Source organism: Saimiri boliviensis, chromosome 3, assembly GCF_048565385.1.
Source record: "Saimiri boliviensis isolate mSaiBol1 chromosome 3, mSaiBol1.pri, whole genome shotgun sequence".
In the NCBI taxonomy this organism is placed as follows: domain Eukaryota; kingdom Metazoa; phylum Chordata; class Mammalia; order Primates; family Cebidae; genus Saimiri; species Saimiri boliviensis.
In genome coordinates, this window is record NC_133451.1 from 2,713,650 (window position 1) to 2,728,240 (window position 14,591).

General features: G+C 45.3%; 1 protein-coding gene across 7 annotated transcripts in view; it reads left to right on the forward strand.

The window, feature by feature from the left end:
- FAM193A (family with sequence similarity 193 member A) overlaps nucleotides 1–14,591 on the forward strand; it is a 205,815-nt gene that overhangs the window by 171,973 nt on the left and 19,251 nt on the right. For all 7 annotated transcript variants that reach the window (XR_012516794.1, XM_010345212.3, XM_074395798.1 and 4 more), the window contains one exon: nucleotides 3,071–3,932. Coding sequence is in view for 6 of the 7 variants with exons in the window: in XM_010345212.3 (XP_010343514.3) it covers nucleotides 3,071–3,932 (862 nt within the window). In the remaining variant the exon portion in view is untranslated. The remainder of the gene's footprint in view (nucleotides 1–3,070; nucleotides 3,933–14,591) is intronic.

Here is a 14,591-nt window from a genome sequence, read left to right on the forward strand (position 1 = left end):
ACTCCAGCTTTATCTGTTGGAGAACCTTCTTTTCCAAGAAAGGAGCCCTCAACTGCAGAGATAGCAGAAGGGCCCAGGTGGGCTTTTGGGGCCTGTGGGAGAAGAAATGTCTGATGCGAGACTAGGGCGGAGCATTTGGCACAGGGAAGTCCTCTGGACTCAGGTCTGAGCGTTTGCCCCTTGCACCTTTTGTCCCACTTGCTGTTCCACATGAAGACCGGCACATGGCATCGATTAGAAGGGAGGAGAATAAGCGTTTGTGGGAAGGCTTGAGCCGCTCACTCCTTGCCAGAAGGCGTGGTGTGTCACAAAAAGCAAATGTCAAATAGAAAAAAAAGTAGCCAGGCATGGTGGTGTATGCACGCTTGTAGTTCGATCTACTCAGGAAGCTAAGGTGGGAGGATCACTTGAACCTCAGAGGTTAAGATCATGCCACTGCACTCCAGCCTGGGTGACAGAGTGAAACTCTGTCTCAAAAAAATAAAAACAACTTTTTTCTCTTAGAGGATTTTCTAAATGCCCTATGCTGGAGCAGTTCCAGAGAGCCTTCTGGTTTCAGCTCCCTAAAAATGTCAGGCTCCAAGAGGCAGACTTCAGTAAGCAGATGTGGGCTGCATGCAGAGGGAACCTGTAGGTTCTTGGGGTTCTGGCAGTAGGACATGTGCCCTGGGAAGAGACCTGTCTGCAGCCATGGTCAGGCAAAGAGGGGGACGATCCCACAGTGGACCCGGAGCATGGGCCCGATGCCCTGTGTTGTCACTTCTATCTTAGCTGTTTTAATTATTCTACCTTAAAGGGCTCTGCTAGACTTCACTACTGGGCCTGATTGGGAGGCTTTGTGGGAGAAGCCTTGTTCTGTGCCCCAGAAAACCGGCGCCTCCTGGAATAGGGAGAACATAGTGCATCCTTCATACACGAATATCCAGCGTCAGGAGGTCCCACGGTGCTGCAAGGCTCCGAGACTTCCCATTGGGATTCACCGGAGGCCTCTGGGACCCCTTCTTGAGTTTTCAGGGTACTCTCCACCCCAGGCTCTTGCCCTCCGACCTTGCAGGTGGTCTGGATCCAGGCTTCAGGCCCAGCTGAACCTTACAGGCTGATGTCACAGGCCATGCTGAGCACGCAGCCCCACCTCGAGGGACCTTTTCCTGGTGCTTTCTACAGAGCAGCTCACAGATGTGTGCTGAGGCTCACTGGCTAGCTGGTTGGTGAAGTGACAGCAATAGTTCACCTATGCACTCGGTCCTGTAGCAGGTCCAATCCAGAGGCCTATGCTGGGGCAGCCGCTCTGCTGGAGACCAGGGCACCTGCCCAAAGTAGGTGTCTTTACATACTTGTTATGGGTCCATATCTTGACTAGGTGCCCGTGATGGATTTTTAGATCAGCTCTAAGAGGACACCAGCTGGCCGGAGGGCACCAGCGAGCGTCCTGATGGAGTTGGCCCTCCCCTCTGTTGCAGTGCGGCTCCACAGCTCACTCCAGACGCTGGACCGCAGGGCCCTTCCGAGAGCTGCCTGCTGGGTGCTGCTCCGGACATACACGTGGAGAAGGACGTTATATCATTTTTACTTGAATTGTCAAATGAAAATTTTTATAACATACCATTGTTAATTTTTTTATCATAATTTTAAAGTTTTTTGGCCGGGCGCGGTGGCTCACACCTGTAATCCCAGCACTTTGGGAGGCCGAGGCGGGTGGATCACGAGGTCAAGAGATCGAGACCATTCTGGTCAACACGGTATCTACTAAAAATACAAACATTAGCTGGGCATGGTGGCGCACGCCTGTAGTCCCAGCTACTCAGGAGGCTGAGGCAGGAGAATTGCTTGAACCCAGGAGGCGGAGGTTGTGGTGAGCCGAGATTGCGCCATTGCACTCCAGCCTGGGTAACAAGAGCGAAACTCCGTCTCAAAGAAAAAAAAAGTTTTTCAAAAGACAAGTCAATTTGCCTGTTAAAAGTATTGTGAAAAATAATATATACTTGGGGAGTACTTTGCTTTTTCTCCAGGAGAAATGCTTTTGCCAGAGTTTCTCATAAAATGTTTTTGCCAGAGTTTCTTATAAGCCTCAGCACTTCTAAAGGTTGGTGGTAGGCAGAGCCGTGCTCCCTACACTGATGGCTCTCATCTGCTTTCTGAACACAAAGAACAGTTTCCATTTGTGCTCCTGGAGTGTGCGTCACTACTCAAATGCAGTCTTCACTTGGGGTGAAAATTAATTTTCTGTCAAGTTGGACAGTGAGTCATTTTCTCTGTCACACTAGTGAAAATATATGGCACTTTCGTTTTATCTGCTAGGTTGGGAAGAAGGAATTTCTAGTTTTTTACTACACATTTCTCTTTGTGGTGCCGCCACCACTCATTGCAGCCTCAACCTCCTGGCTTCAAGTGATTCTCTCACCTCAGCTTTCCAAATAGCTGGGACCACAGGCGTGCACCACCACATCCAGCTAATTTTTTTGGTACTCTTTGTAGAGACGGGGTTTTGCCATGTTGCACAGACTGCTGTCAAACTCACGATCACCAGCGTGAGCTGATGCACCCAGCCTGCTGCACGTTTTTTACACGCCCTGTTCAGGTGAATGCATTAGCCTTCACCTGGAAAGGTGGGCCTGCCCAGAGTTCTGGCGGCACGTGTGCAGCCTCACTACTGCACCAGCACAGGCAGTCTGTGCTATTGGTTACATCATCCACCCGGCCAGGCGGCAAGATGCCCTGCCGTGCCTGCGAGAGGTAGTTGGCTCCCTGGATGTGTGCTTTGCAGCTGCTTTGGCCTTGGTTCCTGGTGTTTAGCACCAGGTCAAAGGGCATCGGGAATTTTTTCTTAACTACTCCACACCCTCCCCCCGCCACCTGCCAAATAAGCATATACATTAGTAAATAGATGAAATTTAATAATCCTGTAGACTAAGATAATTGGAGGGGTGTGTGTGTGTTAAGCTTTATTACAGCCTCTTGAGAGTTTACATTCCATATGTGATTCGTTTTTAAAACTATCTTAGTTTTCTATGTGTCTTAATTTTTAGCACTCACTGTCATCTTAAATTGCCTTCTCTTTTCACACTGGCAGCTGGAGGAGAAAGCTCGCCTGGAAGCAGAGGCCAGGGCCCGGGAGCACCTGCACCTCCAGGAGGAGCAGAGGCGGCGGGAGGAGGAGGAGGAGGAGGAAGAGGAGGAACGTTTCAAGGAGGAATTTCAGCGGCTTCAGGAGCTTCAGAAGCTAAGAGCTGTAAAAAAGAAGAAGAAGGAGAGGCCAAGTAAAGACTGCCCCAAGTTGGACATGCTTGCTAGAAATTTCCAGGCAGCAGCAGAGTCTGTCGCTAACTCTGAAAACATCCCCAATGGCTCACTAGAGCAGACTGAAGAACCAGAAACCTCTTCTCACTTCCCATCCAGGCATATGGACCACTCAGAGCCCAGGCCAGGGCTGGGGGCTGATGGGGATTCTGCGGACCCCGCCGACACCAGAGACTCCAAATTTCTCCTCCCCAAGGGGGCGAACGGGAAGCAGCATGAGCCACTCTCTTTTCTCTTCGACATCATGCAGCACCATAAAGAGGGGAATGGTAAGCAGAAACTGAGGCAGACCAGCAAGGCCAGCAGTGAACCAGCGAGGAGGCCTCCAGAGCCCCCCAAGGCCACAGAGGGGCAGCCCAAGCCCCGGGCCCAGACTGAGTCAAAGGCTAAGGTGGTCGACCTCCTATCCGTTACCGAGCAGAAAAGAGAGGAGAGGAAAGTCAACAGTAATAACAATAACAAAAAGCAGCTGAACCACATCAAGGAAGAAAAGTCAAACCCAACCCCTATGGAGCCCATCTCTCCCAGCGAGCATCAGCAGAACAACAAGCTGGTGCTGGCAGATTCCCCGCAGCCAAAGGGCAAGAACAAGAAAAATAAGAAGAAGAAAGGAGACAGAGTCAACAGTTCAATTGGTAAATACAGAATAGCAGGAAGATATTTCTGAGCGGTGCCTGGTTTTCATGTGTGATGTGCTAGTATGGGAAAACAGCAGGTTTGATGTGCTCTCACCATCTGGCCTCCTGTCCTATAGAAAAGAGCATAGAGGATTTCTATGCACACCTGTTTCCCAGCATCAGTATTTCCCATGTTTGCTCATCATTCTGTCTCCCTCTCTCTGTCATTTTTCTGGACAGAACATGATACCCCTTTAACCTTAAATACTTCTGTACATATTTCCTCAAGATGAGGACACTTAAAAAACCACAGTACAGCCAGGTGTAGTGGCTCACACGTGTAATCCCAGCACTTTGGGAGGCCAAGCCGGGTGGATCACGAGGTCAGGAGTTCAAGACCAGCCTGGCCAGCGTGGTGAAATCCCCTAAAAATACAAAAAATCAGTCGGACGTGGTGGCATGAGTCTGTAATCCCAGCTACTCAGGAGGCTGAGGCAGAGAATTGCTTAAACCCAGGAGGCAGAGATTGCAGTGAACCAAGATCACACCACCGCATTCCAGCCTGGGTGACAGAGCGAGACTCTGTCTCAAAAAAAAAAAAAAAAAATTAAAACCACAGTAGAGTGATCAAAATGAAGAAGTTGACACTGATCCAGTGCTATTCTTTAATTGCAAGCCTTACTCATGTTTCCCCAGTTGTCCCTTTAACATCCTTTATAGCAAAAAAAAAAAAAAAAAAAAAAAAAGTTGTTGATGTTTCTCCTAACATCAGACCTAATCCAGCATCCCATGTCTTACCTCTTTAATTTCTTTTCCTTTGGATCAGTTTCTCTGTTTTTCATGACCTTGACTTTTTTGAAGAGTGCAGCGCATTTATTTTTCAGTGTATCGTTTTGTCAGGGTGTATGCCCCATGTCTTCCTAATCAGATTCAGATTGTTTTTGGCAGCAGCACCATTGATATGACCACTTCCTGTGTGTGTATCCTACCAGGAGGTGGATGACAATGTCTGTCCCATCACTGGGGGTGGGAACTCTGGTCCTGGGTTGAGCTGGTCTGCCCATTTTCACCACGGGCAAGTTAATATTTCTTGTTTGCTAATTACAGTAGTAAGTATCTTATGGGGAGATGAGTATCCTGTTTTTAATTGAACATTGACTGACTAGTTGTAGAATCCATTAATGATTCTTGCCTGAAGTGATTATTACTGTGTTTTCAAATGGTGATTTTTTTTTTTTTTTTTTTTTTTTTTTTGAGACGGAGTTTTGCTCTTGTTACCCAAGCTGAACAGCAATGGCATGATGGTGGGGTTTCTCCTTGTTGGTCAGGCTGATCTTGAACTCTTGACCTCAGGTGATTACCCACCTCAGCTTTCCAAAGTGCCGACATTGCAGGCATGAGCCATGCGCAATGGTGATTTTTCTAATATTATTCCTTCTCTATTTGTTACTTGCCATTCAACTAATAGGAAGAGCTCTCCAACCCCATGTGTTTTTTTCATTCATTTAGATGGATTCACAGGTGTTTTACTTGATGCTATAGACTAGAATCCTTTATGAGTGGTATTTATGTTGTTCTGATTGTCTGAGATTCAGTCAGTGGGAGCCCCCTCGGAATGGCTTTTTCCTTAGGCCATTTGATTCGGCCCTAACAGCCTTTACGCACTCTATACTTTCTGTCATGGTTAGATGCTGCAGGCTTATCTTGTGCCTTCTCTGTCCCAGCCCTGAGCCAGTCATTTCTCCAAGAAGCCCTCTTCTTTTTCTCGAACAGTAGTATTTAGAAACCCAGACCTGATCACTGCCAAATGGCATTGCTTCTAGGCCCTCTCAGTCATCAGAGTGAGGGGAGTAGGGGTGTGAGCGTATGCACACAAGCACCTGCCATCTACACACACATCAGTGTCTGTCTAATTTCTGCGTACAAGCCATGAGTTCCCATGGATATCCCAACCCCACCCCTGTGCCACAGTGAGCATTCTCCCTTCCCCCGTCCACATTTGTAACCTTAGGCAGTAAGCACCTGGACCCCATCATCCATGGTGCCGTTACTGGCTTACTGAGTCCTAGAACACAGGGAGAGGTTTCAGAAGTGCCTGCCCTTAACCTTGATGGAGAACGCCGGGCATTACTTTGTCTTTAGCCTCAGTGTGGTAATAATATACAAATGACTTAAATTAGTTCTTTTCACCTTTAGTACACATTCATTACTCATTTAAAACACATCTGAGTGGATTTTCCATTTGTATTCCATTTTGTTTTCTCCCCTACCCAGTCCCTCTTTTTAAAACTCTATTCCCACCCACTCCCTGTAGGTAACTAATCAGTTTCTTATTTGCTTTTATATGTTTTAAACAAAAGGTGGTATATTATAGATTTAATACTGACCTTTGGGGTTTTTTCCACTTAATATATTCTGGGAATCACTGCACATCAGTTTGTGGAGATTCTCCTCATTCTTTCTACAGCTACACAGTACTCCATAGTGATCATAGAAGTCATGTAATTTCTTCAGTCACTCTTCTGTGTTCAAGTTTAGGTTGTTTCCAGTGTTTTGATTTTTTTTTGTTTTTATTTTTGTTTTTGTTTTGAGGTGAAGTCTCGCTCTGTCACCCAAGCTGGTTCAATGGCGCAATCTCAGCTCAATGCATTCTCTGCCCCCAGCCAGGTTCAAGCAGTTCTCTCACCTCAGCTTCCCAAGTAGCTGAAATTACAGGCACATCCCACCATACCCAGTTGTATTTTTAGTAGAGATGAGGTTTCACCATGTTGGCCAGACTGGTCTTGAACTCCTGACCTCAAGTGATCTGCCTGCCGTGTCCGCCCAAAGTGCTGGGATTACAGGTGCGAGCCACCGCGCCTGGCCTCAGTGCTTTGTTTTAATCATTATACCCAGTACTACAGTGAGTACTTGTGTGCGTAGGTGTTTCCATATTGTTTGGAGGTGATTTCGTGGAGCACCTTCATAGAAGGGAGAGGGCTGGGTCAAAAGTTAAGTGTGTTCTGAATGTGGTGGCTCATGCCTGTAATCCCAATACTTTGGAAATCCGAGGCAGGAGGATTACCTAAGGCCAGGAATTTAAGACCAGCCTGGGCAACATAGCAAGACCCTGTCTCTACTTTAAAAAAAAAAAAAAAAAACAAAAACACCTAGCTGGGCGCAGTGGTGCTTGCCTATAGTCCCAGCTACTTGGGAGGCTGAGGCAGGAGAATCGCTCGAGCCCAGAAGTTTGAGGCTGCAGTGAGTCTTGATTGCACCACTGCACTGCAGCCTGGGCGACAGAGTAAGACCCTGTCTCTTAAAAAAATTTTAAGACTGGACACAGTGGCTTACACTCATAATCCAAGCACTTGGGAGGCTGAGGCAGGCAGATCACTTGAGGTCAGAAGTTCGAGTCCAGCCTGGCCAACATGTGGAACCCTGTCTCTACTAAAAATACTAAAATTAGTCAGGCATGGTGGCACTCAATCTAGAGTCTCAGCTACCCAAGACACTGAGGCAGGAGGATCACCTGAACCTGGGAGGTGGAGGCTGCAGTGAGTCAAGATTATGCCGTTGCATTCCAGTCTGGGCAACAGAGCAAGACCCTATCTCAAAAATAATAATAATTTAAAAAAGTTTTTATAAAGGAAAGTGCTTTCATAGTTTTGCTAGCTGCATCCAAGTTCTCCTCCAAACCCTCCAGTGGGCCCACCCACCAGCAGCATCTGCACACCTGTTTGCCCACAGCCTTGCTTCCAGAGTGATGTCAGGCTTTTTAACTTTCACCAATCCATTAGCTGCAGTAAGTCCTCAATGTGGTTTTCATTTGCGTTTTTCCCTAATTACAATGAGGTCAGTATATTATTAAGGGCTGTTACTTTGTGTGTGTGTGTGTGTGAATTTTCTGTTCATACCTATTTCTCATTTTGTACTAGGTTTTTGGTCTCTTCCCTTCTGTGTTTTAAGAATTATTTATATGGAAGGGACATTTGCCTTTTAACCATGCAGTATGCTGCAGACATTCTCTCCCGGTTCGTAAGTTGTCTTTTGATGTTGTGTATGCTCTTCAGTCAGGTGGGAGTGTTGTTTGTTTTATGTGGTCAGCTTACTGATTTTTTATTGCCTCTGGATTTTGAATAATTGTTAGAAAGCTTTACCCTAACACTGTGGTTAAAGAGGAACACACCCATGTTGCCTTCTAGTATTTGTGTGGTTTCTTTGTTTTTTAATTGGCATTCCTAATATGTTTAGAATTTTTTCTTCTGCATGATGTGAAAAACAGATCCAATTTTATCTTTTTCCAAATGGTTAATAAGTTGTCCCAGCACATTATTACTATTATTATTATTTTGTGATAGGGTCTTGCTCTGTCTCCCAGTCTAGAGAGTGGTGGTGCAATCATAGCTCACTGTAGCCTCAAACTTCTGGGCTCAAGCAGTCTCCCGCCTCAGCCTCCTGAGTAGCTGGGACTGCAGGCACGTGCCACTATGCTAGCTAATTTTTTTTTTTTTTTTTTTTTTTTTTAGTAGAAACAGGGTCTTACTACATTGCCTTAGCTGACTCTTTAACTCAGGCGTCCCCAAACTATGGCCCGCGGGCCGCACTTCAGGAAGGGACACCTCTTTCATTGGTGGTCAGTGAGAGGAGCACAGTATGTGGCGGCCCTCCAACGGTCTGAGGGACAGTGAACTGGCGCCCTGTGTAAAAAGTTTGGGGACGCCTGCTTTAACTCCTCAGCTAAAGCAGTCCTCCTGCCTCTGCCTCCCAAAGTGCTAGGATTACAGGTGTGAGCCACCACACCCGGCCTTAGAACCAGTTATTAGAAAGTTCATCCTGGGGCCAGGCACGGTCACTCACCCCTGTAATCCCAGCACTTTGGCAGGCCAAAGCAGGTGGATCAAGACCAAACCTGCCCAAGATGGTGAAACCCTGTCTCTGCTAAAAATACAAAAATTAGCCAGGTGTAGTAGCACTTGCCTGTAATTCCAGCTACTCGGTAGGCTGAGGCAGGGAATTCCTTGAACGTGGGAGACAGAGGTTGCAGTGAGCCAAGATCATGCCACTACACTGCACCTGGGTGACAGAGCTCAAAAAAAAAACAAAAAAAAATTTCATTCTGGACTGGGTATGAAGGTGGCGGCTCATGGCTGTGATTCCAGCACTTAGAAGGGCCAAAGCAGGAGGATCACTTGAGCCCAGGAGTTTGAGATGAGCCTGAACAACATAGTGAGACCCCATCACTACAGAAAATTTTTTTAAAAATAGCAGGTCATGGTGGTGCACACCAGTAGTCTCAGCCACTTGGAAGACTGAGGCAGGAGGATCACTAGAGCCCAAGAGTTTGAGATTGCAGTGAGCTTTAATTGTGCTATTGCACTCTAGGCTGGGCTAGAATGAGACCCTGTTTCTACAAAAGAAAAAAAAAAAACCATCTTGTTGCAGTGATTCAAGATGCCACCTTTGTCCTACAATAAATTTCAGTATGCACTTGGGTCTGTTTCTGGAATTTCTCTTCATCTTTTAATATCTTACAGGGCTTTTCTCTCATAGCTTTTCCACTTCAGTGTTTCCCACGCTATTTTATGTTTATATTTCCATATAAACTTTAGCATCAATGTGCCTGGCTCCATTTAAAAAAAGCTTGTTGGGGCCCAGCGCGGTGATTCACGCCTGTAATACCACTTTGGAAGGCTGGGGAGGGTGGGTCACCTGAGATCAGGAAATCAGACTGGCCAACATGGTGAAACACAGTCTCTACTAAAGGTACAAAAATTAGCCAGGCCAAGCGGCAGGCTCCTATGGTGCCAGCTACTGAGGAGGCTGAGGCGGGAGAATCTCTTGAAGCCAGGAGCCAGAGGTTGCAGTGAGCCGAGGTTGCTCCACTGGACGACAGAGTGAGATTCCATTTCCCCCCGCCAAAAAAAAGGCATGTTGGTATCTCTGTTGGGGTTGTATTACATGTATACATTAATTTAGGGAGACTTGATGTCTCTATGATATTGATCATTCTTTCCAAGAACAAGGGATGTTTTTCCATTTGTTCAAGTTTACCTTTGGGTCTTTCAGGAATATTTTAAATTTTCTCTTACATATTCTTTACATTTCTTACTAAGTATATTTCGCAGCATTTAATCATCTTTGTTTTTAATTTAAGTGGGGTTTTCCCACCATCATATTTTCTATTTCTGAGCTGTCCAATGCAGTAGCCACTAGTCATGTGTCACTGTTTAGCACTTGAAATGCAGCCAGTCCAAATTGAGAGGTGTTGTAAGTGTGAAAATACACACTGGAGGCCGGGCGCGGTGGCTCAAGCCTGTAATCCCAGCACTTTGGGAGGCCGAGGCGGGTGGATCACGAGGTCGAGAGATCGAGACCATCCTGGTCAACATGGTGAAACCCCGTCTCTACTAAAAATACAAAAAATTAGCTGGGCATGGTGGCGTGTGCCTGTAATCCCAGCTACTCAGGAGGCTGAGGCAGGAGAATTGCCTGAACCCAGGAGGCGGAGGTTGTGGTGAGCCGAGATCACACCATTGCACTCCAGCCTGGGTAACAAGAGCGAAACTCCGTCTCAAAAAAAAAATAAAAGAAAATACACACTGGATTTTGAAAACCTAGTATGAATAAAAGAATACGAAATATCTCAATATAATTTTTAATATTGGTTACATGTTTAAATCATAGTATTTTGGATATATTAAATCTATTACTACAAAAATCTTAAATTATGTGTGTGGCTCAGACTGAGATTGTATTTTTTTTTTTTTTTTTTTTTTTTTTCCTGAGGCAGAGTGTCCATCACCCAGGCTGAAGTGCAGTGGTGCAATCTCGGCTCCCTGCAGCCTCCACCTCAGTGCAGCTTTCACCTCCTGGATTCAGCTCCACCTCCTAGATTCAAGCAGTTCTCATGCCTCACTCTCTTGAGTAGCTGGAATTACAGGCCATGCACCAGCACTCAACTAATTTTTGTATTTTTAGTAGAGACTGGGTTTCACCATGTTGACCAGGCTGGTCGCAAACTCCTGACTTAAAGTGATCCACCCACCTTAACCTCCCCACGTGCTGGGATTACAGGCGTGAACCACTGTGCCCAGCCTCAGATTGTATTTCTGTTGGTTAGAACTACCCTAACTGGTTATTTATTTGTATATGAAAGCTATTGATTTATGTTTGTTAACTTTATTTATTTATTTATTTCGAGATGGAGTTTTGCTCTTTTCGCCCAGGCTGGAATGTAGTGGCATAATCTTGGCTCACTGCAGCCTCTGCCTCCCAGGTTCAAGCGACTCTGCTATCTCAGCCTCCCAAGTAGCTGGGATCACAGGCCTGCACCACCACTCCCAGCTAATTGTTTATATTTAATGGAGACAAGAGTTTCACCGTGTTGGCCAAGCCGGTCTTGAACTCCTGACCTCGGGTGATCCACCCATCTCAGCCTCCCAGATTGCAGGCATGAGCCACCGCTCCCAGCTCTCTGTTATGTATTTATTTATTTATTTTTTATTTTTTATTTTTTTGAGATGGAGTTTCACTCTTGTTGCCTAGGCTGGAGTACAGTGGCACAATCTTGGCTCACTGCAGCCTCCACCTAGTGGGTTCAAGTAATTCTCCTGCCTTGGCCTCCTGAATAGCTGGGACTACAGGTGCACACCACTACTCCTGGCTAGTTTTTGTATTTTTGGTAGAGATGGAGTTTCACTATGTTGGCTAAGCTGGTCTTGAACTCTTGACCTCAAATGATTTGGCCTCCTAAAGTGTGGAATTACAGGTATGAGCCACCACATCCGGCCAGTGTGTTAACTTTATATTTTCTACTTTACTGAATTATTTTACTGTTTTGAGTCTTACTGTTGATTCTCTAGGATTTTCCAGGCATTCTGTTAAATTTATATGTGTGCAAATAGAGAAAACTTTCTACTTCTACTTTTTCAATTCTTATGCCTCTAATTTTTTATTTTATTTAACTGCATCCTTTCTGATCTTAACAAAAATATCTCTGGTGTTTCCACGTTAAGTAAGATGTTGGCTTTAGGGCTAAGGTTTATATATTATAATTATTTAAAATTAGCCACATTAAAAAAAATTGAGGCCAGGCGAGGTAGCTCATGCCTGTAATCCTAGCACTTTGTGAGGCCGAGGCAGGCAGATTGCTTGAGCTCAGGAGTTCGAGACCAGCCTGAACAGCACAGTGAAACTCCGTCTCTACTAAAAAATAGAAAAAATTAACCGGGTGTGGTGGTGGGCGCCTGTAGTCCCAGCTACTCGGGAGGCAGAGGTTCCAGTGAGCCGAGATCGGGCCACTGCACTCCAACCTGGGTGACAGAGCAAGACACTATCTCCAAAAAAAAAAAAATTAATGTTAAAAAACATCCAGCGATTCCTCATCTCTTGAGTGTTTTTCATTAGGAATGGGTGTTGAACTTTGTCAGAGGTTTCCTGGCATCTGTGGGGATAATCATGATGCTTCTTCTTTGACGTATCAATATGGTATATTACATTGTTTGATTTTGAAGTATTGAACTGAACTTGAATTCCTGGAATAAAGCCCACTTGACTGTGGTATATTGTAGTCTTTGGTTTTGGAATAGAAATCCCTGTGCAAGCCCCTGGACCTGGTATGGTTTCTGTGGTAGGTGGTTGCTAGCAGTCTTCTCTCCTCTCTGGAAATTGGTCTGTCTCTCTCTAGTGAGGTTAATTTTGGTAAACCATCTTTCCGTAGTAAATTATTCTTTTCAACTAGATTTTCAAATTTATCTGCATAGATGCCTGCAAGGTAAGCTCATCATGTTTTTAAATTTATTTGCAATGATTATTTTTGCCTGTCATTTCTTATTTTATGTATTTTGCTTTCTCCCTATTTTGCTTAAGTTAGTGGTTTGTGTATTTTGTTAAGTTTTTAAAAATCATCTTGATTAATTATTTAGATTTACTGTTTTTCTTTATCTCCTTTCTTTCGTTTCTTTTTATTTTGTATTTAAGACAGGGTCTTACATTGCCCGGGCTGGAGTGCAGTGGCACAGCCATAGCTCACTGTAGCTTCAACCTCCCCCCGGCTCAGGTGTTCCTCCCACCTAACCTTCTCAAGTAGCTGGGACCACAGGTACGCGCCACCACACTCAGCTAAGTTTTTCATATTTTTTGTAGAAACTGCATTTCACCAGATTGTCCAGGCTGGTCTCAAACTCCTGGACTCAAGCCATCTGCCTGCCTACGCTTCCCAAAGTGCTAGGATTACAGGCGCGAACCACTGTCCGCAGCCTACCTTGTTAATTTCTGCTCTTATCTTTATTTTCTTTCTGTGTGCTTTCTTTTGTTTTACTTTGTTGGGGTTTTTTTTCTAACTTTTTAATTTAGAAATTTAGTTCATTTTGGTTTTTTCTTCCTTTTTTATTGATAAAAGTGTTTAGCACGTGGAATTTTCCTCTGATAGATCATTTTTCCTTTTTCTTTTTTTTTTTTTTGAGACAGAGTCTCGATCTGTTGCCTAGGCTGGAGTGCAGTGGCACGATCTTGGCTCACTGCTACCTTTGCCTTCCAGGTTCAAGCAAGTCTCCTGTCTCAGCCTCCCAAGTAGCTGGGACTACAGGTGCCCACCACTATGCCTGGCTAATTTTTGTATTTTTAATAGAGATGGGGTTTCACCATATTGGTCTGGCTGGTCTTGAACTTCACCCAGTCCCCAGTGGCACCAGTGATTGTGGCCTCCACCCAGCTGTGTGCCCTCGCATGCAGTTGGGATCCAAGAGAGCCATGGCTGTCACAGAGCAGGTTCTTAGAGACAACCTTACATTTCTGCGAATAAATAGATATGAAAGCACTTTGCCTGGTGCTATGTGAGTAGTCAAAAATCTTAGCTGCTGTTACGCAAGTAAAACGTGCCTTACGCTACTGTGGAAATTCTCCAGTGATAGAAATAAAGGGGTGTTTATTAAAGATTCTGAAAAATTGTCCCATGTTGAGGTTCTGCGGGGAAATGGAGACTCACCTTTAACAAAGAACTGTCACTGGTCCCCATCCTCTTTGTTCACGTTGATGGGGCTGGATGCTGTGTGCACTACTTCCCCGACCCCTGCCCCAGCTCAGATGTGTGCTGATGGAGCCTCTTCGATACTCAAGGCTCACATAAGGCCCCAGGAAGGTACTCAAGATTGAATTAGATGAGTGAACAGAGCAGAAGAGTGGGGTGGAAATTCTCAAACTCGCCTGAGAGTCTAGGAAATTGAGTAATCCTGAATCAGTGATTTCCCGGCTATCCTGCCTAGTTCCAAAGATGGTTGTGTAACTGCAGCATGAAATGTAGCCTTGCATTTTGTTTGGAATAACTCAAAAATATCTGACCAGGCACAGTGGCTCACGCTTGTAATCCCAGCACTTTGGGAGGTCGAGGTGGGTGGATTGTTTGAACCCAGGAGTTCAAGACCAGCCTGAGCAACATGGTGAAACCTCGTCTCTACCAAAAATTACTCAGGCATGGTGGTACACACCTGGGATCCCAGCTACTTGGGAAGCTGAAGCAGGAGGATTGCTTGAGCCTGGAAGATGGAGATTTTAGTGAGCTGAGATCATGCCTGGGTGACAAAGAGATACTTCATTTCAAACAAAAAACAAAAAAGTTTTTGATGAAATCTCTGGATGTCATATGGGTGAGATGAACGCCTGGGAGAATTGCCTTCCTATAGGGTTGATGTCTGGGTC